Below are 25,032 nucleotides of genomic sequence, written 5' to 3' on the forward strand. Positions count from 1 at the left end.
CTATCTATCTATCTATCTATCTGTCTATCTATCTGTCTGTCATCTGCATATGTGTTTTAATTATTTCCACCACACGCAGAAATAAAAGCTTTACTCTTTTATCCACTCACTATTTTCCTAGCAGATTTACTTCTAAACCTTACACACACACACACACACACACACACACACACACACACACACACACACACACACACACACACACATAGTAAAAGTATTGCTTATATTCCCCGAAAATCTGCCAGAAGCTTTCTCACATCGTATATTCTCTCTCTCTCTCTCTCTCTCTCTCTCTCTCTCTCTCTCTCTCTCTCTCTCTCTCTCTCTCTCTCAATGAACACTGATTAAAGGAAAATAGTATAAAAAGTGACAATATTAAAAACCTCTTCATTTTGGTCATCAATATAAAGTAGCATTGCATGAGTGTGTTATATTCCAATGAGTGACATATTGCAGCTCACCTGAATGGCTAATGATCCAGCCAGGTGTGGAGTAGAGGGAGGAACGATCTCATAAACGTGGACCCTAATGTACATAGATAGGGTCCAGTGAATCAACAACACAATAAGTAAACAGTGGTACGAGTTTCTGTGTGAATATAGAAGACTTATGGCTCGGATGGAGTTAATATACGAGGCATGTTAGGACTGATTAGCTTGTGTTTTGTTAGGTTAGGTTAGGTTAGGTTTGGTTGGGGTAGATTGGTTAGGTTAGGTTAGGTTAGTATGTTTTGTTAATAGATGTGGAAGGTGAGGTTAGGTTAGGTTAAGTTATTTAACCCGTTCAATACAAGGACGCATTTTTGCCTTTATTTTTGGATATGCTTTTGGCTGTGATATTCTTAATAGACGCAAAAGGTGAGGTTAGGTTAGGTTAGGTTCATTTAAGCCCTTCAATACCTGGACGCATTTTTACCTTTAGTTTTGGCTATGATTAGACTATCTTATTTACATTAGGAGAAGTATATGGTGGTCAGAAGTTTAAAGGCCAGTGTCTTCACTATTCAAATTCCTACAATAGTGTCTGAAGCTGTATGAAATCACCAAATAGTAACCACAATGAATAGGGAAACGTGTCACGATACTGAAAGGGTAAAGTAAGTTAGGTTATGTATGTTAGGTTAGGTTAAGTTAGTGTAAGTTTGATTTTAGGTTAGGTTTGGTTAAGTTGGTGTAAATAAGTTAGATTATGCATGTTAGGTTAGTATGATATTAATTTTGTCTTTAGTTTATGTTAGATTGTTAAGTTAGTTTGGTTTAGAGTAATAGATGAAGTTAGGGAAGTTTAGTCTATCCTAAATGTTGTTATTTCACATAAGTGTCAGACTGAGCACGGAATTTTGACATTTTTCTAATCTTTAAGTCAAACAAGTTTATCTGAACGTTGCTTATTTGACACAGAAGCACCACTGAAGGATTTACAATGCATGTCCATCTCTTTCTCCTTCTTTTCTTGATGTTGGCCTTCCCTCCTCCTTCCCTCCTTCTTTTCCTTTACAAGTCACCCCTCTTCCTTCTTTGCATGCTCCCATCCTTCCACAGCCTCCTCTCCTTCACTGTTTCCCTAAAGCCTTTCTCCTTTCACTTGCAAAGCCGTGTGCGTCGTTCTTTACATACTCCTTTCCTTCCACCATCTCCTTCCCTTCTCTAGTCCTTTGTGGCTTTCATCTCCCTGGTTTCCTTCGTTCCTTCCTTCCTTTCATAACCTCTTTTACTTCCACCCATACTCTCTCGTTCGCTTCCTTTCTTACATCCTTCTACCTCTTTTTCACTTTCTTCCCATCCTTATCCTTTCCTTCAGTCTTCTCTCCTTCTATCCTCCTTCCTTCCTTCACTGTCTCATCTCCTTTCCTTCATTCCTTTCTGTTTTCTGAATGCTTCTTTTGACTGCCCGCTGAGACACAATACTGGATTAAAAAAAAGGCTCTCGATACTGAATGCCATAAGAAGTTGCACGTGATTAAATAAAAAGAAAGCCTGAAGGGAATATAGGCCCCACTTTACACTGATTACTTTATTCTTCTGCCTCAGTGCCTATGTTTTTCTTCCTCTCTTCTTGTACATGCGAGAAATGGGAGTGGTGAAGGTGGTGGTGGTGGTGGTGGTGGTGGTGGTAATGGTTTTGAAGTAGGAATAAGAATAAGAATAACAAGAAAAAGAAGACCAAGAACAAAAACAAGAAGAACAAGGACAAGAACAAGTACAAGAACAAGAAGAACAAAAATAAAAAGAATAGATCATAGAGAGAGAGAGAGAGAGAGAGAGAGAGAGAGAGAGAGAGAGAGAGAGAGAGAGAAAGCCAATTAACTGTGATTACTTCTCTATATAACCTAGAAATGAAAAAAATAAAATAACACTGTAATTAGAAAGGACCAAAGAACTCGATTCACTAATAAAAAAAATAAAGTCAACTTCATAATATTAAATAAGAGAAAATTCGCTTATGATGAAAAAAGAAGGAAAATAAAGAAAAAAAATAAATCAGGAGGTGACATTTCTATTAATTTTTTCCTAGATTTTCCTTTTCCTTAATCGTGCTGCAACGTTTTCCTAAATCACGATCTTTTTTTTACCCCAAAACAATAATATCTTTCCCAAAACTTAATTAAAAGTAGTCGAGAATTGTTAGTTTTTGTTTTCTTTCTCGTGAAAATATAAAAATTCTCTCTCTCTCTCTCTCTCTCTCTCTCTCTCTCTCTCTCTCTCTCTCTCTCAAAGTCCTGTAAACATATAAATTTGGATATAAACAATACGAGGGAAGCAATGCATGAGAGAGAGAGAGAGAGAGAGAGAGAGAGAGAGAGAGAGAGAGAGAGAGAGAGAGAGAGAGAGAGAGAGAGAGAGAGAGAGAGAGAGAGAGAGAGAGAGAGAGAGAGAGAGAGAGAGTAATAGTTAGTTGACACCATAGAAAGAATGAAAATTGAAAGCAAAAACTGGAATATAATAACAAAAATGAAGGTAGAAAGTAACAAAATTGGAACATGAAAACTAAAAGTGAAAAAGAGAAAAAATGAAAGAAAAAAATATAACATGAACTTCAAAAGGACTACCTACTAAAAAAAAAAAAAAAAACCGTGACTATTTTTTTCTTCTTTCCTTTTTTATTCGAATGTTTCATAAAGGCGATGAGAAATAGAGAAGCATGAAAGTTTTTGAATCTGAACGAAGAAAAATGACAATGCGAGGGACAAAAAAATTTAATCCAATCTAAAATATTGGCACGTTTTCAAGCATATATTTTTAATCTCTCTCTCTCTCTCTCTCTCTCTCTCTCTCTCTGTCTGTTCCTTCGTGCTTTTTCTTTTCTCCCCATAATAAAAAAATGATAAAAAAAAGAGAAAACGACTGTCAAAATAGGAGTAACTAACCTATTCAGTATGTGTCCCTTAAATTATAATGATGATGCTGCCAGGACCAACCCCCACTCTCTCTCTCTCTCTCTCTCTCTCTCTCTCTCTCTCTCTCTCTCTCTCTCTCATTAGGATGCAAGAAAAAAAAACATTAATAATTCTTGAAATGAACGTTTTTTTTCGAGTGTCTGTTTACGCCTCGCTTGCCAAACATTTAATTAATAGACGTCCTTCCTTTAGACGTTCATTCATCACGGCAACGTATGCACAGCCTCTTAATTGAAATACATTGCCGGGAGTACCAAAATAACATAATAAAATGATCCTCTACTATACACCATTGGAACCCTTCAAATAAGGAAATATTGGAAAGAAAACCGTACTGGGACACATTGAGATTTGTGAACCATTAGACCATTTCATTGACATCAGGAAGGATCTATGGAGGTCACAAGATTAATGGCCAGGGTCTTCACTATTTTATCCCTACATAAGTTTCTGAACCCGACAAATTAAGAACATATTGGAAAAAAAACCGTATTAACCCTTTGAGTACTGTGACATATTTTTACTTTGAGATTTGCGTACCATTAGGCCATTTTATTGACATTAAGAAGGGTCTATGGAGGTCAGAAGATTAGTGGCCAGAGTTTTCACTATTTAAAAGCACCAAACAGTAACTAGAAGGAATAGAGAAATACGTCATGGTAGTGAAGGTGCTAATCAAAGGCTTTATATGGGAAAGGTGCCAAAGAAAACGAGGAACTAAAGAGGGTGACTAAAATAATATAATAAAGTTTTCTTGTTTATATCTCAAGGTGGTAACGACTCTCTTTGTGTCTCACCTGTGCAGGGAAGACAAAGGTGTGTGTGTGTGTGTGTGTGTGTGTGTGTGTGTGTGTGTGTGTGTGTGTGTGTGTGTGTGTGTGTGTGTGTGTGTGTGTGTGTGTGTGTGTGTGTGTGTGTGTGTCTGTGTGTGAATGAAAAATGGACTTTGTTCCTCAGTGTATTTTTGTGTGTTTGTTTGTGTGTTTGTTTTTTTTACTCTCTTTTTGGTTGTCAGTCTGTTTTTTCTTCCATTTTTCTGTGTTTGCGTGTGTTCTTTCTGTCTATCTAGTTGTTTGTGTGTGTGTGTATGTCTGTTCATCTGTATGTTTCTCTCTCTCTCTCTCTCTCTCTACATTAATGCAAACTTTCCTCGACTCCTTTCATTCCTCAAACTTTTTTTTGGCACCGTTGCTTCCAGTTATTTTATTCCAACAGGCTGAGTGTCAACTTCAGACCGAGGAGTTTTATTTTTCATACCCCCCACGTCTCTCTCTCTCTCTCTCTCTCTCTCTCTCTCTCTCTCTCTCTCACCTTTTTTCCTCTCTTATTTTCTAAAACATACTCTTCTGATACGTATTTTTCTTTTTTACATATGGATTCTTAGGAAAATTAAAGGAAATACAGTTAACACTAGAAAAAAATGAAAAATACACGTAAGATTCTGAGATAAAAGATTAATTTACTCAAGCATCAAAGGAAAATCCAGAAATAATATAAGAGTAGCTAGAAATGCATTAATCCCTCCATCATAAATCCTACCTTTGAAAACACCAATGCTATTTACATTAATCCCTCCACTATACAGCCTACCTTTGAAAACACCACTGCTATATACATTAATCCCTGCAGTATACATCCTTCCCCTGAAAAAAAAGCACTACTATACACCCCACTACGTATACCCATCCCATTCCTCCTCCTATACGTGGAAATACATATCGTATCAATTCTGCATCTGAATTTATCGTCCATTTATCAGCATGCTCCTTTAGAATTCACAGTGTGTATCTCCTCCTCCTCCTCCTCCTCCTCCTCATCTTCCTCCTATCACTCTTCCTCCTCCTTCTCCTCTTCCTCCTCCTCCAAGTCTCACCTTCCCTATGGAGTTAAAGAACCAGTTAATGATCTTGAAATCCAAACTCATTAATCTTCCTCAGGACAACAACGGAGGAGGAGGAGGAGGAGGAGGAGGAGGAGGAGGAGGAGGAGGAGGAGGAGGAGGAGGTTGGAGGAGGAGGAAAAGGAGGATGAGGAGGAGGTGAATAAGGAGAAGGATGATGAGAATATGCTAATATTAAGGAAATTGTTATCATTATTGTTATTATCCTCATTATCTTATTTCTTACAATATTCTTACTCGTATGTATTATTTCGCTATGATTCTAGTAGTAGTAGTAGTAGTAGTAGTAGTAGTAGTAGTAGTAGTAGTAGTAGTAGTAGTAGTAGTAGTAGTAGTAGTAGTAGTAGCAGTAATGATTGTGGTGGTAATAACATTAATAAAAGTAATCCAATAATTACCATAAACATCATTATTATTATTTCCAGAGAGAGAGAGAGAGAGAGAGAGAGAGAGAGAGAGAGAGAGAGAGAGAGAGAGAAAAGAGAGCCAGAAATAACAAGTTGGCGGCCGCGGAGTGTTCCTTGAGGCGGGACTAAATAAACCTGCATCATACTTAGGGAAAGATACAGAGCGCCATAAAATTACACACGAGACACAACCGGAACGTGACTGCATGAAAATACTCGGCAGGGGAACGTAAACAAAAGGTAAAATATGACACGAACACCTGGAATTTCCACAGAGAGAGAGAGAGAGAGAGAGAGAGAGAGAGAGAGAGAGAGAGAGAGAGAGAGAGAGTTAGGTAAGGATTGATAAAAGCCAAACAGGAATACAAAACTACATAGTGCTACAAACAAAATGTCACTTCTATCTCTTTTTTTTCAATTTCCTGACAGTTTTAAGAGTTTCGTAATAACACCAGGTAAGCTCCCTCCCTCCTCTCTCTCTCTCTCTCTCTCTCTCTCTGGTCAGCCCACTCAAACAAAGGACTCCCATCTTTTTCTCTTTTTTATTACTTTATATCAAAATCCTTCTCATTTTTATAATTTCTTGTTTCGCTCCAAAATTTTCATGAAGAGAGGGAAGGATGGGAATGATGGAGAGATTCTACTAACGCACCGGTCCTTCCCTCCTTAAGTCGCTCCTTTATGAGATTCAGGGAATGTTCGGAGAATATTAAAAATCCGTAAGTCTCCGATCTAGACCAAGAACGTAAAGAAAACGAGACATGGTGATTATTTTTAGTATGTTTTCCTATTTCTTTTTCTCTATTTCATTTCCTACCGAGTTTCGTCAGTGCGGTTGTGTTTACTGTGTGTGATGCTCGCGTATGTGAGTGGGTGAAGCTGTGTGTGTTGTATTTGTGAAGTTACTGTTGTTGTTGTTGCAGTAGTAGTAGTAGTAGTAGTAGTAGTAGTAGTAGTAGTAGTAGTAGTAGTAGTAGTAGTAGAAGTAATAGTAGTAGGAAGAGGAAGAGGAGGAGGAGGACGAGTAGTTGTAGTGGTAGGGGCAGTAGTAGTAGTAGTAGTAGTAGTAGTAGTAGTAGTAGTAGTAGTAGTAGTAGTAGTAGTAGTAGTAGTAGTAGTAGTAGTTGTTGTTGTTGTTGTTGTAATAGTAGTAGTAGTAGTAGTAGTAGTAGTAGTAGTAGTAGTAGTAGTAGAAGAAGTAGTAGAAGCAACAAAAAAAGCAGGAAAAGCAGAAGTAGTTGCAGTAGTAGCAGAAACATCAACACCATCACCACTACCACCACCACCACCACCACTACAACCACCACCACCACTACCCGATCTTTCTCTCACTCTCCCCACTAATCCATCATTTTCTTCCTGCAGGGTGATGGTTCGCGGGCTCCTGAGTCTCGCCCTCGTGCTGGCAACAGTGGGTGAGTAATGGTGCCAACACAGTGCCAAACCTCACCTTTTTCCCTGAGCTCGTTGTGGCGTTAATCTTATTACGCCGTTTGGAGAGTTGGTCCTTTTTGCATTCTCTTTCATTATTCCGTTCTGTTTGTAGTAATTAGATCTCGTTTTTCTCTCCTCTTATTTGTTTTTATTATGTTTATTTATACTGTTTATCTTATTTTCTCAATAGCAAGGGCTGTATTTTCATTTTGCTTGCTTTTTTTAAATATTTCACTTCATTTTATCATTTTATCATTATTTTATTCCATTTGTGACGTAAAACTTTATTGCCACGAAAAGCTCCACTAATTTTCGTTTCTCTTGTTTTCTCAGTAGCGATGGTTGTATTCTCATTTCATTCCCTTTTTATAAGATATTTCACAACATTTTATCATTATTTTATCATCATTGTGACGTGTAAAAGTTTATTGCCACGGAAAGTTCCACTAATTTTCGTATAATTTGAAATGTTCCTTTTTTTTTTTTAATTTATCGTCAGTACACACATTCGCATTCTCTGCTTTATATTAGTTCATTCATTGTGCGCTGCTCTAAAAATTTATCATCTCTGCGAAAAATACCGTTTTATTCACTGGAATTTTAAGCTTATTTAGTACATTTTTGCTGTATTAAAAAGAAAGAGAAAATAACAACCCTAATTTGTTATGGAGAGGCGCGATAAACACCCTTATGAACACACTAGCGGTGGGGAGAAGGGCGGGGAGGGATGAGTGGGTGGGGGGAGAGAGAGGAATGTCGGGGGAGGGATGGTGGGGAAGTGGGTGGCCATTCAATAGTCTCCCTTGTGATGATCAAAACAGAGCATTAAAAAACACTATATCTCGACTGTCAACCTGATGAAGAGACACACACACACACACACACACACACACACACACACACACGGTAACTAAGCACCTATTGACCGACATTCCCAGTACAAAACACTTCATTTCAAGTCAAGCTAAACAATTATGTGACAAATAGACGAAGAGTTGCCTAAATATATACCAATAGCACTACACACACACACACACACACACACACACACACACACACACACACACACACACACACACACACAAACACACACACACACGACTAACTGCATGACAAGTTTAAGAGAACACACATCACAGTTCATGCACCAGAGTGAGGCATGTTGACTGAAAGGTGTTGACTGAAGACTGTTTCTGAAAAGCGTGAGAGGAGAGAGGCAGGGAGAGTGCAACACACGCTCTCACTTCTCTTATATTTACCTTTCCTACCTGTCCCCTCTCTCTCTCCCTCCCTCTCCCTCTTTCTCTCTCTTTCTCACTCTCTCCATCCTGGCCCCTCCCTTCCTTTGGCAAACTGGACATGTGAAGAGGAGGAGGAGGAGGAGGAGGAGGAGGAGGTTGAAAGAAAGGTTTCAACCATGACTTGCATCTTTCACCTGGCCTTCTCCCTCCTCTCCTTTTACCTGGTCACGGGAGGAAGAAGAAGAGAGAGAAGAGGAGGAGGAGGAAGAGAAGGAGAAGAAGGAGGAGGAACAGGAGACAGAAACACAGGCGGTGGGGAGTCACAACAAAGAGTTGAGGTGATCTTAGTTAGTTTGGCTGCCTTAGAATATTGAGTCCATAAATTAGAGTTAATCAGGAGGTGCAGGTATACAGGTGGGTCAGGGAAGAAGGAAGAACACTTGAGTTATGGGGGAACTTGCTCTTGTCCTCTGCTTCTCATTAAACTTGCGGTGGAGGAGGAGGAGGAGGAGGAGGAGGAGGAGGAGGAGGAGGAGGAGGAGGAGGAGGAGGAGGAGGAAAACTAATTCAGACTTCAATGGATTTAAAAAGTTTTCATAGTTGGGGTTAATTAATTTTGTTTTCTTGCTTATTTGTTTGTTTGATCGTATGTTTGCTTGTTTAGGGACACACACACACACACACACACACACACACACACACACACACACACACACACACACACACACTACCACTAAACACTAAGAACAACACAGCATTGGAAATAAAAGAGAAAAACATAACCATTGAAATTACCGTAATAAGTGAAGAAGGAAATCAAATCTTGACGACTAAATGTGTCTAATAAGGATAATGATAACGAAAACCCACTGAAGATCCCTGGCGGCCTTAACGATGTCACGATAAGTATCATTACAGAGTCCCACACACACAGAAACTCAGGAAGGTAAGATTAAATAATGATTGTCTTGATTAATGTAATGACGCAGGAGGAAGAAGAGGAGGAGGAGGAGGAGGAGGAGAAGATGGAGATGGAGGAGGTGAGTGGTGATGGTAGAAGAAGAAAGAAGAAGAAGAAGAAGAAGCAACATCACCACCACTACCACCACCACTTCCACCACCACCACCACCACCACCAACAACAACAACAAGGAGAAAAGGAAAGATGGAGGAGGAGGAGTAGGAGAAGGAGGAGGAAGGGGAAAGGATAAAGGATGAATCAAAGACAAAAATAAAATAAATAAAAAGGAAGGGCGAAAGAATGGGAGGGATATATGAATGAATGAAGGAGGGAGAGAGAGAGGAAAGGGAGAAAAAAAGAGAGGGAGATGGAAAAAAAGTAAGGAATGAATGGGATGAGAGTATGAGTAAAAGAAGGGAAAGAAGAAAATAGTAAAAGATCAAAGAGAAAGAAAGAAGAAAAAAAGAAGAAAATAAATAAAAAATGAGTGAATTGAGAGAATTGTGAAACGCTTACACACACACACACACACACACACACTCTCTCTCTCTCTCTCTCTCTCTCTCTGCAAGAAAGATTATACCTCCAACAAGCGAGAAAGAAAAAAAAAAAAAGGCCATCAAAACACATTATTATTTCACCACGAGAATCTTGAGATCGATTCTGATTCCCATACATTAAAATTGAACAGAAAATACGAAAAAAAATACACACTGAATAAAACAGAGAAATAAATGGTTTCACGACTTCTTTTGCAGGGAATTCAGTGTAATATTTTTGCTTCATTTTGTGCGAGTACAGAGGAGAAATGTTTTACTAATATTGTGTAATTTGCAGAGAGCTACACGCTTTTAAATTTGCAGAATGTACTGATTAGCGTGCGAAAGGTGAGAGTTGCATGGAAAATTCACGAGTAAGGAGAATGTACTTGAAGTAGGAGAAGGAGTAGGAGGAGGAGGAGGAGGAGGAGGAGGAGGAGGAAGAGAAAGAAAAATAAGAAATGGAAGTGTAGGAAGAGGAACGAAAAAAAGAAAAAAAAAACAGCAACACAAAACGATAAAAAAAAATGAAATATGAGAAGCGAAACATGAATTACAAAAGAGGAAGAGGAGGAGGAGGAAGAAGAAAAGGTAGTGTAGGAAGAAGAGCGAAAAAGACTAAAAAAAAATAAACAAAAAAAAAAACAATAAAAAAACAGAATAAAATATGAAAAAAAGAAACAAGAACTAGAGAAAAGAAGAATTAAGAGTAGGAGGAGGAGGAGGAGGAGGAGGAGGAGGAGGAGGAGGAGGAGGAGGAGGAGGAGGAGGTGTTGGTAAGAGGAGGTAAGAGGAATAAGTGTGAATATCTCATGAGGGGAGAAGTGCGTGTCAAGAGAGGCTAAGATCCGTATTGACACGAGCAAGGGTGAGATGACTGTCAATCTCTCTCCCCTCGCCTCTCGCTGCCAAGTGTCACCTGTCGCGGGAAGCAGACAGGTGTGTGAAAAAAAAAACATTCCTGGCTCTTCCTTAGGCTTATTCTATAGGCTCTGTAAGAAAACTGGCAACTAAATGGGCTTTTTTTTCTTTATATATTTGTTACCCTTGGCCAGTTCTCTCTTTCATAAAAATATAAGTAAATAAAAACCAATCCCTTTAAAGAACAGGTGTGCGCAGGTGTAGTCTTCATGGCGGTACACACAGCTGACAGTTATTTACATAGGCAGGCACATACTAACACACACACACACACACACACACTCTCTCTCTCTCTCTCTCACACACACACACACACACACACACACACACACACACACACACACACACACACACACATACACGCACGCACGCACGCACGTTGTATATAAAAGAGCGTTCATTCTTTAAAGTGACAACAAAGAAATGAAAATCGTTGCAGAAAAAAAAGTACTTGAGTAGTCATCTTTTACTTCATGTTTAGAGTACACACGCACACACACACACACACACACACACACACACACACACACACACACACACACACACACACACACACACACACGGGAGAGGTGTTTGCATATATTTCCCAAGAGTATGTGGTTTACCTCACCTGTGTTACCTGCCAAGTAAGGTCTCTCTCTCTCTCTCTCTCTCTCTCTCTCTCGACCTCCTGCCGCCTGGGATTACCTCGTACGTTTACCACTACACGCCTGCAACTACACGCCTCTCCCACGCCCTTCCTATTTACCCCTCCGTGCTGCTCTTCTCTCACACTTCATGCCTCTCCTCCTCCCCCTCTCTCCCTTTCTCCTATTTAACGCCTTTATCTCCTATTTCTTTCTCCTTTATTTTCTTTATCTACATCTCTGTATATGTCTGTCTTTCTGTCTGTTTGCTTTCCGGCTAGTTCGTGAATGCATAGGTTTGTTTCTCTCTCTCTCTTTCTCTCTCTCTCAACCACAAAGTTTCCACCTACACGGAAGTACCATTTAATTTCCCCCAGCCAGGGAGGTCAAGAGGTCAGACTGAAATATGAGTGACAACCGGAAAAAAAAGACAAATAAATAAATAACGCGAACCCCATTTTTTGTTCTAAGCTTGAGAGGCCTCCGAGCAGTGACTCACTTATTCATCCACATACTGCCACATGTTATTTTAAAAGCCATGAAATATATTTTTTTTTTCCGGTAACAATAAGATTTAGAAAGGGAAGATTATTAATATTTCATCTTTCCATTCTTTACTAATACACTTTTCTAAATATTTTCCTTTGTGTTTCATCCTCTTCTTCCTCTTCTTCCTCCTCATTCCCGCACTCATGAAAAAAACACGAAACGAGGCTTGGCTTAGAAAAATCACCGCGTTACGTGTTTCTACAGTAACATAAACGACACACACACAAGGGAACAGGTAGCTACGTACACACTACACACCACACTTTAACGCTACAAAAACACCATGTACAGAGAACAGACGCGTCGTTACAAAACCCCCATAGTGAAAATATAAAAAGTCGCTGCGAGGAAAAATCAAAGGGAAGGTTCCTCTCATCTCTATTCTGTCCAACTCTCTCACGCAAGAGTTAACCAGTACTCTCAATCATTCATCCCTTTCACTGGTAAACTCTGGAACTCCCTCCCTGCATCTGTATTTCCGAATTCCTACAACTTGTCTTCTTTTAAGAGGGAGGTATCGAGGCATTTGCTCCTCAACTTCGGCTGACGCTTTTCCACTTTTTAGAGAACCAGCACTCAAATGGACCTTTTTTTTTTTTAATCTTTTCTTTTTTTTGTCTTGGCTGGTCCTCTTCCCTACGTAAAAAAAAAAAAAAAAAAAAAACAAGGGAACAGGAAACTACAAACACACTACACACACTTTAACTCTACCAAAACCACACGTACAGAGAACAGACACATCATTACCAAACCCCAATAGCGAAAATATAAGTTGCTGCGAGGAAAAATCAAAGAGAAGGTTGCAAGAATGTCTGGGATGAATCTTGAGAGAGGAGAAGTGTGGTGGGAGAAGATACGTGTGAAATGTGTCACTACAGCAAGTCTTTTGAAAGGATAGACCACAGGGAAACTTTTAGTACCTTAGATGATGTGATGAGAGAGAGAGAGAGAGAGAGAGAGAGAGAGAGAGAGAGAGAGAGAGAGAGAGAGAGAGAGAGAGAGAGAGAGAGAGAGAGAGATGAGATCTCTCTCTCTCTCTCTCTCTCTCTCTCTCTCTCTCTCTCATCTATTTTGAGTTAGAAGCTCAATTAAATAAAAATCCAAGTAGTAAATTCATCAACCCTTTACAGAGAGAGAGAGAGAGAGAGAGAGAGAGAGAGAGAGAGAGAGAGTTTTAATCAATAGGAAATCCTGCATACGAGGCACTGACAGGCATTTGCACTTCCTCCTCACAGAAAAGGTCCGCTGCATGAACACAGTCACCCTTCCCAAAGCTGAAAACAGAAAATGGAACGCGGTGACTTTTACGGCCATTCCCTGCTGTAGAAAACGAGACAATATCCCCGTAAAATATATCCCATAAGCCTCTTAAGTACAGCTAGTTAGAGAGCGCACCCTACCCACTGCAAGGAAATAAAGGTGTAAATATCCTTTTCGTTTTAATTGTAACTTTGGGCATTAGACTATAAGGAGGAGGTTTTTAAGGGTATCTAGTGCTATGACGCGTTTCCATATACATTCTGCTTACTACTCGGTGATTTTATACAGCTTCAGAAACGTATGTGGAGGTTACAATGGTGAAGATTCAAACCATTAATCTCTTCAGTACTGGAATGCATGATTAGACGATTTTATTTACATTAGGAAGGGTCTATGGAGGTCGGAAGATTGATGGCCAGAATCTTCACTATTTTAATCACCACATAAGTTCCTGAAACTGTATAAAACCAGAATGAAGAGGAAAACGCGTCATGGTACTAAATGGGTTAATCTTCTGACCTCAATAAAATCGTCTAATCACACTCAAACTCATGGTAAAAGTGCGTCCAAGTACTGAAGGAGTTAATCCGAAATGTGTATCTAGATTAATTTTCCCATAAACCCCTTCCGTGCCATGACGCGCTTCCCTATCTATTTTGGTGACTATTTGGTGATTTTCAATAGCTTCAAAAACTCATGTGAGGGATTAAAATAGTGAAGAGTGTGGCCATTAATCTTCTGCCATCCACAGACCCTACCTTATGTCAATAAAATGGTACACAAAACTGAAGGTAAAAATATGTTCCAATACTGACGGGGGCTACAATTAAGAAATGAATGTGAAGAGAACGAAAAATGGTATAGAAAAAGAGTAATATTTTGAAGAAAAAAAAAAAGGTATAATAAGTAAATCACGTAAGGTTATATTTTGAAGCGAAAAAATATGTCTGAAATATGAAGAAAACTAGAATAAATGTTAATGGATAATACCTTGAAGCAGAATAATATAAAGATTAACTCCTAAAACCAAGGAATAGATATGAAAGAAAAGAGTGATAGTTTGAAAAAGCAGCATATTAAGAAGTATATTACGTGAGGTTATGTATTGAAGCGAAAGAATATGTGTAAAATATGAAGAAAACCAGAAAATAAATGTTACTGAATATCACATTGAAACAGAATCATCATAAAGCTTAATTCTTGAAACCAAGGAACGAATGCGGTAAAAAGACAGAAGATTATGAAAACCGTAACGCATCTCGCTTTGTTTTCCATACTCATAAAACTCACATGCTTGCTTAGTTTTTCCACAGAGTTCTTGTGAGGGGAAAATCTAATACACATGTTTTTCCCCTCCTGGTCTCCCACTTACCTTGCAACCTTGATATTTTTTCCTCTTTTCTCTTTCCTGTTCCTGTACCCTCTCATATCCTCTCCTCTCCTCCACTCCACTCTGTTGCAATAAGTGGATATTTTCTTTCCCCTCATGCTGGTGTCTTTCCCCTTCTTTGTACATAACACCATATTCTCCTCCTCTTCCCTCTCCTCTTCCTCTTCCTCTTCCTCCTCCTCTGTACCGTAGTGAAGCAGGTAAGGTAATCTCGTTATGACCCAATAGGCTCTCTGTTATCTGATATTCCAGTCTTCCTTCTTCGTAACCAGCAAATTTTCTCTCTTCTCTCTCCTTATCTCTCTCACCCCTTCCTTTTTCTCTCCTCTCTCTTCCCCTTTGAGTACTTAAATGTTCCTCGAAGTATTTATTATACCTCTTTTCCTACTCTGTAACGTGTATCTATGCTCTTTTTTTTCTTTTTTCTCTCTCTCTCCCTTTTTCCTTTCCTGCATCTTTCTTTCCTCTCTATATCATATTATTGTTGGTTTTTCTTTATTTCTATTATCTCCTCCCTTCTTTACCCTTCCTCTATTTCTCCATCATATACTTACTCATTTCATCCATTTCCTTCTTTTCTTCATCTTTCCTATATTGTTATCTTTTTCCCTTTCCCTTTTTCCTTTTTTTTTTGTCTCTCTCACTCCTTTCCTTCCTTCAAATATTCCTCAATCTCTGCATGCTATCCCTGTTTTCCTCCCTTTCTTCCTCTCCTCTCTTAGCTAACATGAAAGTTCTCTCCTTCCCTCCATACCTCTAAACTAGACTCCCTCCTCCTCTCCTCTCTCCTTCCCTCCTTCCCTCCTTCCCTCCATTCGTTGACACTAAGATTTTTTGCTTCCTCATTCTCTCCTTTTCTCTTTCTCTTCTTTATTCAGGCTATTGATCTATTTTTTTTTATATTTCTCTTCTTCCTCCTGTCGCACACAAACGGAAACCTCTTACTCTCTCTTTCTCTTTCTCTCTTCTCTTCTCACCATCTTCCCAATCCAATATTCGAACTTCCTCTCTCCCTCACTTCTCCTCCCCCTCTCCCTTCCCATTCCTAAATCGGTAACCATTTCTTCCTAAGTCCAATACCTTCCTTGAAATTTTCCCTCCCTTCCCCCCCCTCTCTCTCTCTCTCTACACGATCTATGAACTTTTCTCCCTTCTTTTTCTTTCCTCCATTTATCTTTCCTCCCTTTTTTTTTAGAGTCTCTTTTCTCTTCTTCTTTTTATTGTACGTACTTATCTCCCTGTTGCTTTCTCCCTCTCTTCCTCCTCCTTTCCTCTTGTATTTCTCCTTTCTATAACAACACATTATCACTCTCTCTCTCTCTCTCTCTCTCTCTCTCTCTCTCTCTCTCTCTCTCCTTTTCATTGCAATATCAATACTGCTCCCTAACTATTTTCCTTCCTCTCTTCTTACTTTCTTACTTTACTTTTCCTTCCCCCATTTCATTTATCACTTGGCAGTTTCTCCTTTCTCTTTCTCCTTTTCTTCTTTCTTCTCTTTTCTCTCTTTCTCTTATCTACAAGTAATCTCTCCCACGTCCCTTTCTCCTCTATGCTACAATAATTATTATACTTCCTTTATTTCTTATTCTCTTACTCTCTTTCTTCTTCCTGTTATTCTTTCCCTTATAGTTCTTCACTCTTTTATTCCTCTCCTCTGTCACTCTCTTTCTTCTCTTCCTTCCTTCGTCTATTGTTTTATTCTTCTTCCTTCTATTCATTTCCTTTACCACAATAACACTCCCTTATTCTCTACTCTATCTCTTTCTCTCCAATCTCCTCTGCTCTTCTCTCCATCTCTCTCTCTCTCTCTCTCTCTCTCTCTCTCTCTCTCTCTCTCTCTCTCTCTCTCTTCTCTCTTCCAATCTCTTTCCTTCCCCTAAAACACCTGAGCATTCTTTCTCCTCTCAACTCCTCTGTAATATCTCCACCTGTCTCTCTTCCCCCTCTCTCTCTCTCTCTCTCTCTCTCTCTCTCTCTCTCCCCCAGGTAATCCCCAAGCCAGGTTTGCCGCGTTAAAAGGCACACCAAACTCCCTCTTGTTTATTCCCCTCACCAACGTAGGTCAGGATTTACCAAGTGTTGATGTGGGTCTGTATGATTTTCTCTCTCTCTCTCTCTCTCTCTCTCTCTCTCTCTCTCTCTCTCTCTCTCTCTTTTTTCTCTCTTTCTCCAGTGATTTATTTCTTTTTCTCTCTTTTCAGTTTTTCTTTTCTTTTTTCCATGGCGGTCCTTCACCTGTGAGTTTTTTTTTTTCGTTTTTATATTTTCTTTACTTCCCCATGTAGTGCAAACACACACACACACACACACACACACACACACACACACACACACACACACACACACACACACACACATATGCACTCGCACTCTCTCTCTCTCTCTCTCTCTCTCTCTCTCTCTCATTCAGCATTCCAGGGATATCAAAGGACGTATTAAGGGCCATTAGGTAGAATGCCATAAGGTCTGTCCGTGCATGAAACTACATAACCACTCTCTCTCTCTCTCTCTCTCTCTCTCTCTCTCTCTCCGTTAGGCAAAGAAAACTAATATTTTAATCTGAGCACAAATACAGACACTAATAATAGCAACAATCATACAATAGTTATCGCATTTCTTTACCTCCATTCCTTTTCATCACAAAATGGAATTAGAGTTAGGCAAAGTGCTTTTCTTCTCTCACTTTAAAATTAGAAAGATTGTGGTATTAATGTTCTCTCTCTCTCTCTCTCTCTCTCTCTCTCTCTCTCTCTCTCTCTCAACGCTTCAGGTCTATATAAATGCTTTGGATTAACAGACCTCGCCTCATCACTATCAGTATTCATTGTAAAAATTATATATCTTATTAATCAAGAGGCAAATAAAGATCTCTCTCTCTCTCTCTCTCTCTCTCTCTCTCTCTCTCTCTCTCTCTCTCTCTCTCTCTGGTAATGCAAAGTGCTGAGTATGATTAGATTTATGTCGCATGGTTCACTGAAGGAATAAGGAATGTATTGCTGATAATCGCTATAATTATTTAAGCTATTTTTTACTAATGTTCATTGCAAAGGAATTTTAACAAGCACTCTTCACTCTCCTCTCCTCTCCTCTCCTCTCTCTCTCTCTCTCTCTCTCTCTCTCTCTCTCTCTGTGTGTGTGTGTGTGTGTGTGTGTGTGTGTGTGTGTGTGTGCTTCCATAACCTCCCGCATGCAGGTTTACTTAACGAAATTAAAACCAAACACTTTTAAAAGCAAGTCAATAAACGAGTAAAAACTTCAGAAATAAATAAATGAAATAAAAAAAAAGATAGCACGTACTCACACACACACACACACACACACACACACACACACACACACACACACACACACACACACACACACACACACACACACATACAGTAGTCTGATATAAATTCACAAAAAAAGAGGAAAAAAGAGGAAGGAAAAATAAAGTTTGTAGTATGGTGAAGTTTGGAGTTCTTGCACCTGCGTCCCCTCATCTCATATTCTTACTTCCCGATGCCAAACTTCCCTCGTGACGTGAACTGACAAGTCGAAGCAACCTTTAAGATCTAACTTGCTTTATACAGCCAAGAAATCTTAAAACCAAAACCAACTGATTTTTCTTAAGTTGGGTACTCACTCTCTCTCTCTCTCTCTCTCTCTCTCTCTCCACACTAGTTTCTCAGGGTTAAATGTAACGCAGTTTATATTTCACTGTTGGAAGTGAAATATCTCACATCCTTGTAGCAAACATATAAAACATATCAACATACGAATACTAAATGAGAAGAGGAGACAGTGAAAGGAGAGAAGGAGGAAGAGAGAGAGCGGGAGAAGGGAGAGAGGGAGTGCCATCTAAAGTCTCTGTGGCGGAGGAATACCAGTGTTAGGAAAATGTTTGGTTATATTTTGCTTCCCTCGTAGTTTTAACCAGCCTTGTTCCTGTGGCAGCCTTCGTGGTCAAGTATCCAATATTGAACACGACTCATTGTTCTGTACACGATCAATCACTGGGTAATATATTAACTACATATTTTCTAATCTCCAGCCAGCACTACCACACAGTCACCTCTCTCTGGTCCCTCCCTCCCTCCTCCCTCCCTTACTCATATCAGTCTCCACCACCTCTCTCTCTCTCTCTCTCTCTCTCTCTCTCTCTCTCATGCACACAGCTAAATATATGATCATTTTCAAACAGTTAATTTAATGTTTTGTAATTAAAGAAAATATAATATGGAAACAGCAATAATATAATCTCTCTCTCTCTCTCTCTCTCTCTCTCTCTCTCTCTCTCTCTCTCTCTCTCCGTTTTCTATCTTATTGTACACGTATTTAATTATTAACGCTACTTCGATCGGCATTCATTTTAGTTACCCTTTATTAATTTGCGGTGTTTTTTTTCAGTGTCATTTCTTATTTCTTTCCACCCACAAATATTGCCAGAAAACAAATATTATTACCTCAAACACAAAACAAACGCAAAACGATCATCGAGACCTCAGAATCTCAATATTTTTTCCTAATATACTGAAACAACATCCCATAACATACAAAAACACATATTTTTCCTTAAACCCCTTGAAATATATAAAAAAAAGTTATCAAAAAACAAGTAAAGATTAAAATACTCCTTTAAACAAACCTCAGAATCCTAATATTTTTTGCTAATACACTACAACATCCCATAACATACATACACACATATTTCTCCCATAAAACACATCGAAATACAGAAAAAAATACCAATAACACGTTGAAAATAAAATAAATTCCTTCACAGTCCATTACAATCAGATTTTCAAGCCCCGAGCCTTCAAAAGCACACTGATTAACACCTTCCTGGTAATAATTAATGAGGGGCTCAGTGTTAACTCACCTGTTGTAATTGTTAACCATTCCATATTTATTCTTTTATGAAATCTCGCTTTTCTTTTTTTTTTTTTTACGTGTGGCTGTGGTCTGGTAAATAATGGGGTGTTTTATGAGTTTCTATCTCTGTCTCTCTGTCTGTCTCTCTGTCTGTCTCTCTGTCTGTCTGTCTGTCTCTCTCTCTCTCTCTCTCTCTCTCTCCTTCACCCGATTTTGTCTCTTCCTCTGTGTCTTCACGTTTCTCCCTTCACAGTATTCCTCTTTCTTTAATATTATTTCAACTCTTATTTCTTCAATTCTTTTTCTTTTCTTTTCTATTTCTTCTTTTCTTTTTCTTTTATTTCTTCTTCTGAATCATGTTTTTTTTTGGTCATGATTTTGGCATTTCATTAATATGTTTTCTCTCTCTCTCTCTCTCTCTCTCTCTCTCTCTCTCTCTCTCTCTCTCTCTCTCTCTCTCTGGGCATAAGACATCAATCTTTACACAACACTTAGGGAAGGCGACGGAAAGATTCACGCGTGCAATCAACATCAGCTCTGGCGGAACCCTCGTCATCTCGTCCCCTCGTCCCTCACATTAGCTTCTTTACCGCCGCCCCGCCTTCCCATCTCATTACCAATCCGTCAGTTGCCTTAATGCGCCCTACTTCTCTCAATATGCGAGTCTTTGCCGTTACTTCCTAGCAGCTTTTCTGATTAAATAGTGTACTGAGTTATTTTACATTCCGTTGATTTATTTAGTGTTGTGGGATTCGTTTGTTGAGTCTAAGGATTGTATTCTCAAACAATTCTCTGCTTTAACTCTATTTTAGAAGGTTTTTATCTAAGTTTACACGATTTTTTTAAGGTGTTTGTACAGTTGTAGAGGCAGAGTGACGATTCTACAAACAGTTCTGTGCTTTACCTTCACTATTTCAGAAGGCTTTATCTAAATTTATACAAGTTTTTAAGGTGTTTGTATCGTTGTAGAGGCAGAGTGACAAGGTTTCTATATTATTAAGTGGATAAACACTCTTAAAAATCACGCCTTGCAGAATAGTCATGGTGAAAGACCAAAGAGTTTCTAAATACAGACCTAAGAGCTTTGTAAATATTGTTTGGGTGGCGACAAAGGAGAAGAAAAAATAAGAGATGTGGTTAATTTTGCCCTTTTTCAGACTGCGTAAATGTTTAAAAAAATTTCTGGAGGCTAAAAGACGATTAATGTTCGGGAGTGAGTTAATAGCTTTTGCCGGAAGCTATTAGGGTTTTCAAGGAATTTTTTTGTGACTATTGGCAGTTTAACAAGTGATTTGCTTCGTGACTGCAGAGAACGACCTGGAAAACTGAACCAAATTAGGGCGTTTTTATGAATATGATTACAGTTTAGCGAATACTCTACCGTGAATACAAAAAGACATAAAGACTTACCCAATCATCTTTGAGAGCTTGTAAACGTTTGTAGTGAGAGAACAAAGCTTTCCAGTCACGTAGGAGCAAAAATATCTATCGTAACTTGTTCCTCCTTTGTGTTTATTCGTGAATCCAAAGAACTGCTCCCCTTCCACTCACAAATACAAAAGGATTAGTAATAGTTGGAATTAAGAGTTATAAACGTGTGATGAATTTCTGTATGTGTGTGTGTGTATGTGTGTGTGTGTGTGTGTGTGTGGGGCAATTACTTCCCCTTCCACTTCTTCGCCCACCGTCCTCGTTTATTGCCATGTCCGTGTGTGCAATTTGATGAAATACTTGGTGCAATAAAAAGGAGTGGATGTATTGCGTTGGCGTCTCATGTAAAGAGGAAAAAGAAAATAAACATAGACATTAGTGTTCTTCTCACTCTTTACGTGTTTTCCTCTGCACTTTTCACCTGTTTTATCCATTTTTATGCTCTTGTATATGTTCGTATTATTTTCTTACATCTAATCCTTTTAAGTAATGTTTTCAACGCTTTCATTTACCTTGTTTGACTACCTAAGAGGATATCTATCTCTCTTATGAACATCTTTTCCTACACACACTTCACCTCCATCATAAATATCTAAAAAATAAGTAATTAGTTTTACGTATAGTCCTTAGTCAGTAAAAATTCCAAAATAAACACATTTCAGTCTCAGTGTCCATGTTTTCTTTCTATTATTTCCTTCCTTTTCTAGTTTATCTTCATGCGAGTCGCGTTTCGGTTATATTCGCAGCGTAAATTTATTAAAACTCCACAAATTATATGAAAAGCGAACTTGACTCAATATTTTTAAAACACAGAATATTCACAACAATTTTATCTTCTTTTTCAGGGTTGGCGGCTTCAGACACCCTGCCTCGCCTCTTCCCTTCAACCGTGTCCTTCATTCCTTCCTCTGCCTCCTCCTCTTCCTTGCGGCGCTCCCACAGATCCCATCATCGTAGCCATTTCAATAAGTACCGTCATTCCTCACCGTTCAATAGTTATGCTTACTATCAGCATTCCAAATATTACCAATCCACCGCCGCCAAAACGTACCCTTCCTATCCTGGCTCCTATTCCCCCTCTAAATCTCTGCCTTCGAACACTTATGAAGCATCTAACAACCAATTGGCTCCCTCATCGTCCCACCTCACGCCGCAGCCTCTCCCGATGATGGTGAAGACTGCGAGGTTCGTGGTCGTCTCTGAGGGGATGTACGACCATGACCACCACGTCCACGCCCACGAGAAGATGAAAGAGGAGAAGGAGGTGGTGCTAGGGCCTCATTTCGCTGGTGGAAACACTACCTCAACACGTGTCTTTCTTGGCAACACTGTCACTCTGGATTGCACTGTGCACGACCTAACCAATGAGTCGGTAAGTGTGTGTGTGTGTGTGTGTGTGTGTGTGTGTGTGTGTGTGTGTGTGTGTGTGTGTGTGTGTGTGTGTGTGTGTTTCTGGTCCCTTGTTTTGTGTGTTTTGTGTGTCTGTCTCTTGTTTTTACTTGTCTTTGTCAGTGTCTCTCTCTCTCTCTCTCTCTCTCTCTCTCTCTCTCTCTCTCTCTCTCTCTCTCTCTCTCTCTCTCTCTCTCTCTCTCTCTGCTAATGGCCAGCGAAGTCAGGGCTTAGCCAGGGAGATAATACGATTAGCCATGTCACTTTTCCATTCACTCTTGATGCAAACTTAACACATCAAAGCTTTGGGTGTCGATTTCCAGGCAAAAGGAATCGGATTAGGACGAATAAATATGAAATAAATCGTAAACCCGTGAGCGAGAACCGAGAGAAGTTCCTCCCTTTTTTTTTTCAGTGCAGGAGACTGGTCAAATGAACGAAGGTATATGGAAAAGGTTAGTTCAGTTAATGTTACTTATAATTATGCACTGATTTGTTATCTAATGGGGTTATTCTGGATTGGGAAAGGCGAGAGAGGAACGGAGAGAAGGAAAGGTGTATGATGACGTGAATACATACATACATACATACATACATGCTAGTCACTTACATCAATAAAAATACAGAATACAAGGTTTCATGCATATGTATAAGGAGACACATGGATTTCTCACAGTATACATACAAATAACAACTTTTATAGACTTTATGGAGTTTCACGATAACTAAGGAAGCAAAAATTATGAAAAAGTTGGTTCTAATGTATGAAATGTATGTATATTTGTATGCATGTGTTGGGTATATCGTATGTATGGTTATGTATAGTGTACATGATAAAATTAGGGATAGGAAAATGATAAAACAAGATAAAGACATTAAGATAAGAAAATAAATAGTAGTATGTATGGTTATAATTCAGTGTATGTTTGGCTATGTAGATTGGTGATATGTAGAGTGCGTGACATGCAGGCAAAGTTGTGAGCAGGAAGTGTCAAGTGAAAGCAGTCTGGTCTGCATGACACGCTAAAATGCGATATGGAAGCGGAGGTCGCCAGAAAATCAAGTTAGGACTGGCTGGAAAGAATAAACAAGGAAAAAGGAGAGACATGATAAAATTTACGGGATGACACAGAGGAGGTCAGTGACGCGGAGGGGAAAGAATAAAGATTAGTGAAAAAATGAAGGAATATATGAATGGATGACTAAATGAATAAATAATGACGAAGGATAAAGATTACTGAAAAAAAAAAATTGAAAGTGACCTGGATTAAGTATCGCAGGAAAAAAGAGTGAAAAAAAGAGTGAATATATAAATAAATGTATAATAGAATGACTAAATAAATGAGGTATGAAAAAAATAATGGATTGAAATATAAAAGCAATAATAAGAGGATCACGAATGCAAGGGAATAATAGAAAAAAATAAGAATCAAGAGCAAAGATGAAAATGAAACGAAACAATGAAAATAAATACATGACTTAATAAATAAATGACGTATAGAAGAATAATGGAGTAAAATACAGAGCCAATAACAAGAGAAAAAAAAATGTAAAAAAATAATAATGAAAAATGAGAATCAAGAGAGGAGCTGATAAGAAACGAAACAAAGAAAATAAATAAATGACTAAATGAATAGAGAAAAATAAAAAAATAATGGTGTAAAATATAGAGCCAATAACAAGAGAAATGATGAAAATTATAATGAAAAATAATGAAAAGCAAAGAAAAATGAATACATGACTAAATAAATGAAAGAAAATAGAAGAATAATGGAGTAAAATATAAACACAATAACACGAGAAATGATAAATAAAAATGTAAGAAATAATAATGGAAAATAAAAATCAAGTGAAGATGAAAAAAAAAAACGAAACACAAAGAAAATGAATGCATGAATAATAAATCAATAATAAAAAATAGAAAAATAAAATATAAAAACAATAACAAAAGATGGCCACAAATGCACGTAATAATAAAAAAAAAAGTATGAAAAAGAAAAAAAAACGAAATAAAGAGAAAAATATAGCATAAACGTACGATAATTTCTTACACTTGATCGAAAAATAGAAACAAGAAAAAGGTGATATAATTCTCACCTTAAAATTTATAATAATTGCAGGATAAAATAAGTGTAGTCCTTCCCGTGAACTTATATCGAAAACTTTCAAAACTTTTCGCTCCAGGAATTGAAATGAAAAGCACAAGAAGGTGGACCAAAAAGTTTTCCTGCGAGAATCACATCCATTCTTTGTTATCCTGCTTCCTCTCCCTCTCTCTCTCTCTCTCTCTCTCTCTCTCTCTCTCTCTCTCTCTCTGCTTGTATCCTTTGTTCACTTCCACTCATTCATTCTTGGTCCCACTCACTCTAATCTCCCTCTCTCTCTCTCTCTCTCTCTCTCTCTCTCTCTCTCTCTCTCTCTCTCTCTCTCTCTCTCTCTCTCTCAAAGCACTCTCATTCTCTCACTCACTCACTTCCTGCCAAATCACTACACGTCCTTCTAATTTTTTTCTCTCTCTCTCTCTCTCTCTCTCTCTCTCTCTCTCTCTGGCTTTTATCAATGCATTCCACGTAACTTGTGTTTTCCACCAGCCCACTCTCTTCCATTTTCTGCAGCTTCTTTCCTCCTTTCTTCGCTTTCTTCCTAACATTATTTCTTTCTATACCAGCTTTTACCAACCCTGCGAAGCTTTTCCTCATCTCCCATCCCTCTCAGATCACTGAACCACCTTCC

The 25,032-nt window shown here is 38.6% G+C and overlaps 1 protein-coding gene across 1 annotated transcript in view; it reads left to right on the plus strand.

Moving 5' to 3' along the window:
- Positions 1-25,032, plus strand: part of LOC123507401 — a gene marked incomplete at its 3' end in the record, with an annotated part of 165,351 nt that overhangs the window by 83,352 nt on the left and 56,967 nt on the right. Inside the window, exons 2-3 of the mRNA XM_045260211.1 lie at positions 7,070-7,119; positions 21,756-22,282. Coding sequence (XP_045116146.1) covers positions 7,074-7,119; positions 21,756-22,282 — 573 coding nt within the window. The remainder of the gene's footprint in view (positions 1-7,069; positions 7,120-21,755; positions 22,283-25,032) is intronic.

Source organism: Portunus trituberculatus, chromosome 22 (assembly GCF_017591435.1).
Source record: "Portunus trituberculatus isolate SZX2019 chromosome 22, ASM1759143v1, whole genome shotgun sequence".
NCBI classification, from domain to species: Eukaryota; Metazoa; Arthropoda; class Malacostraca; order Decapoda; family Portunidae; genus Portunus; species Portunus trituberculatus.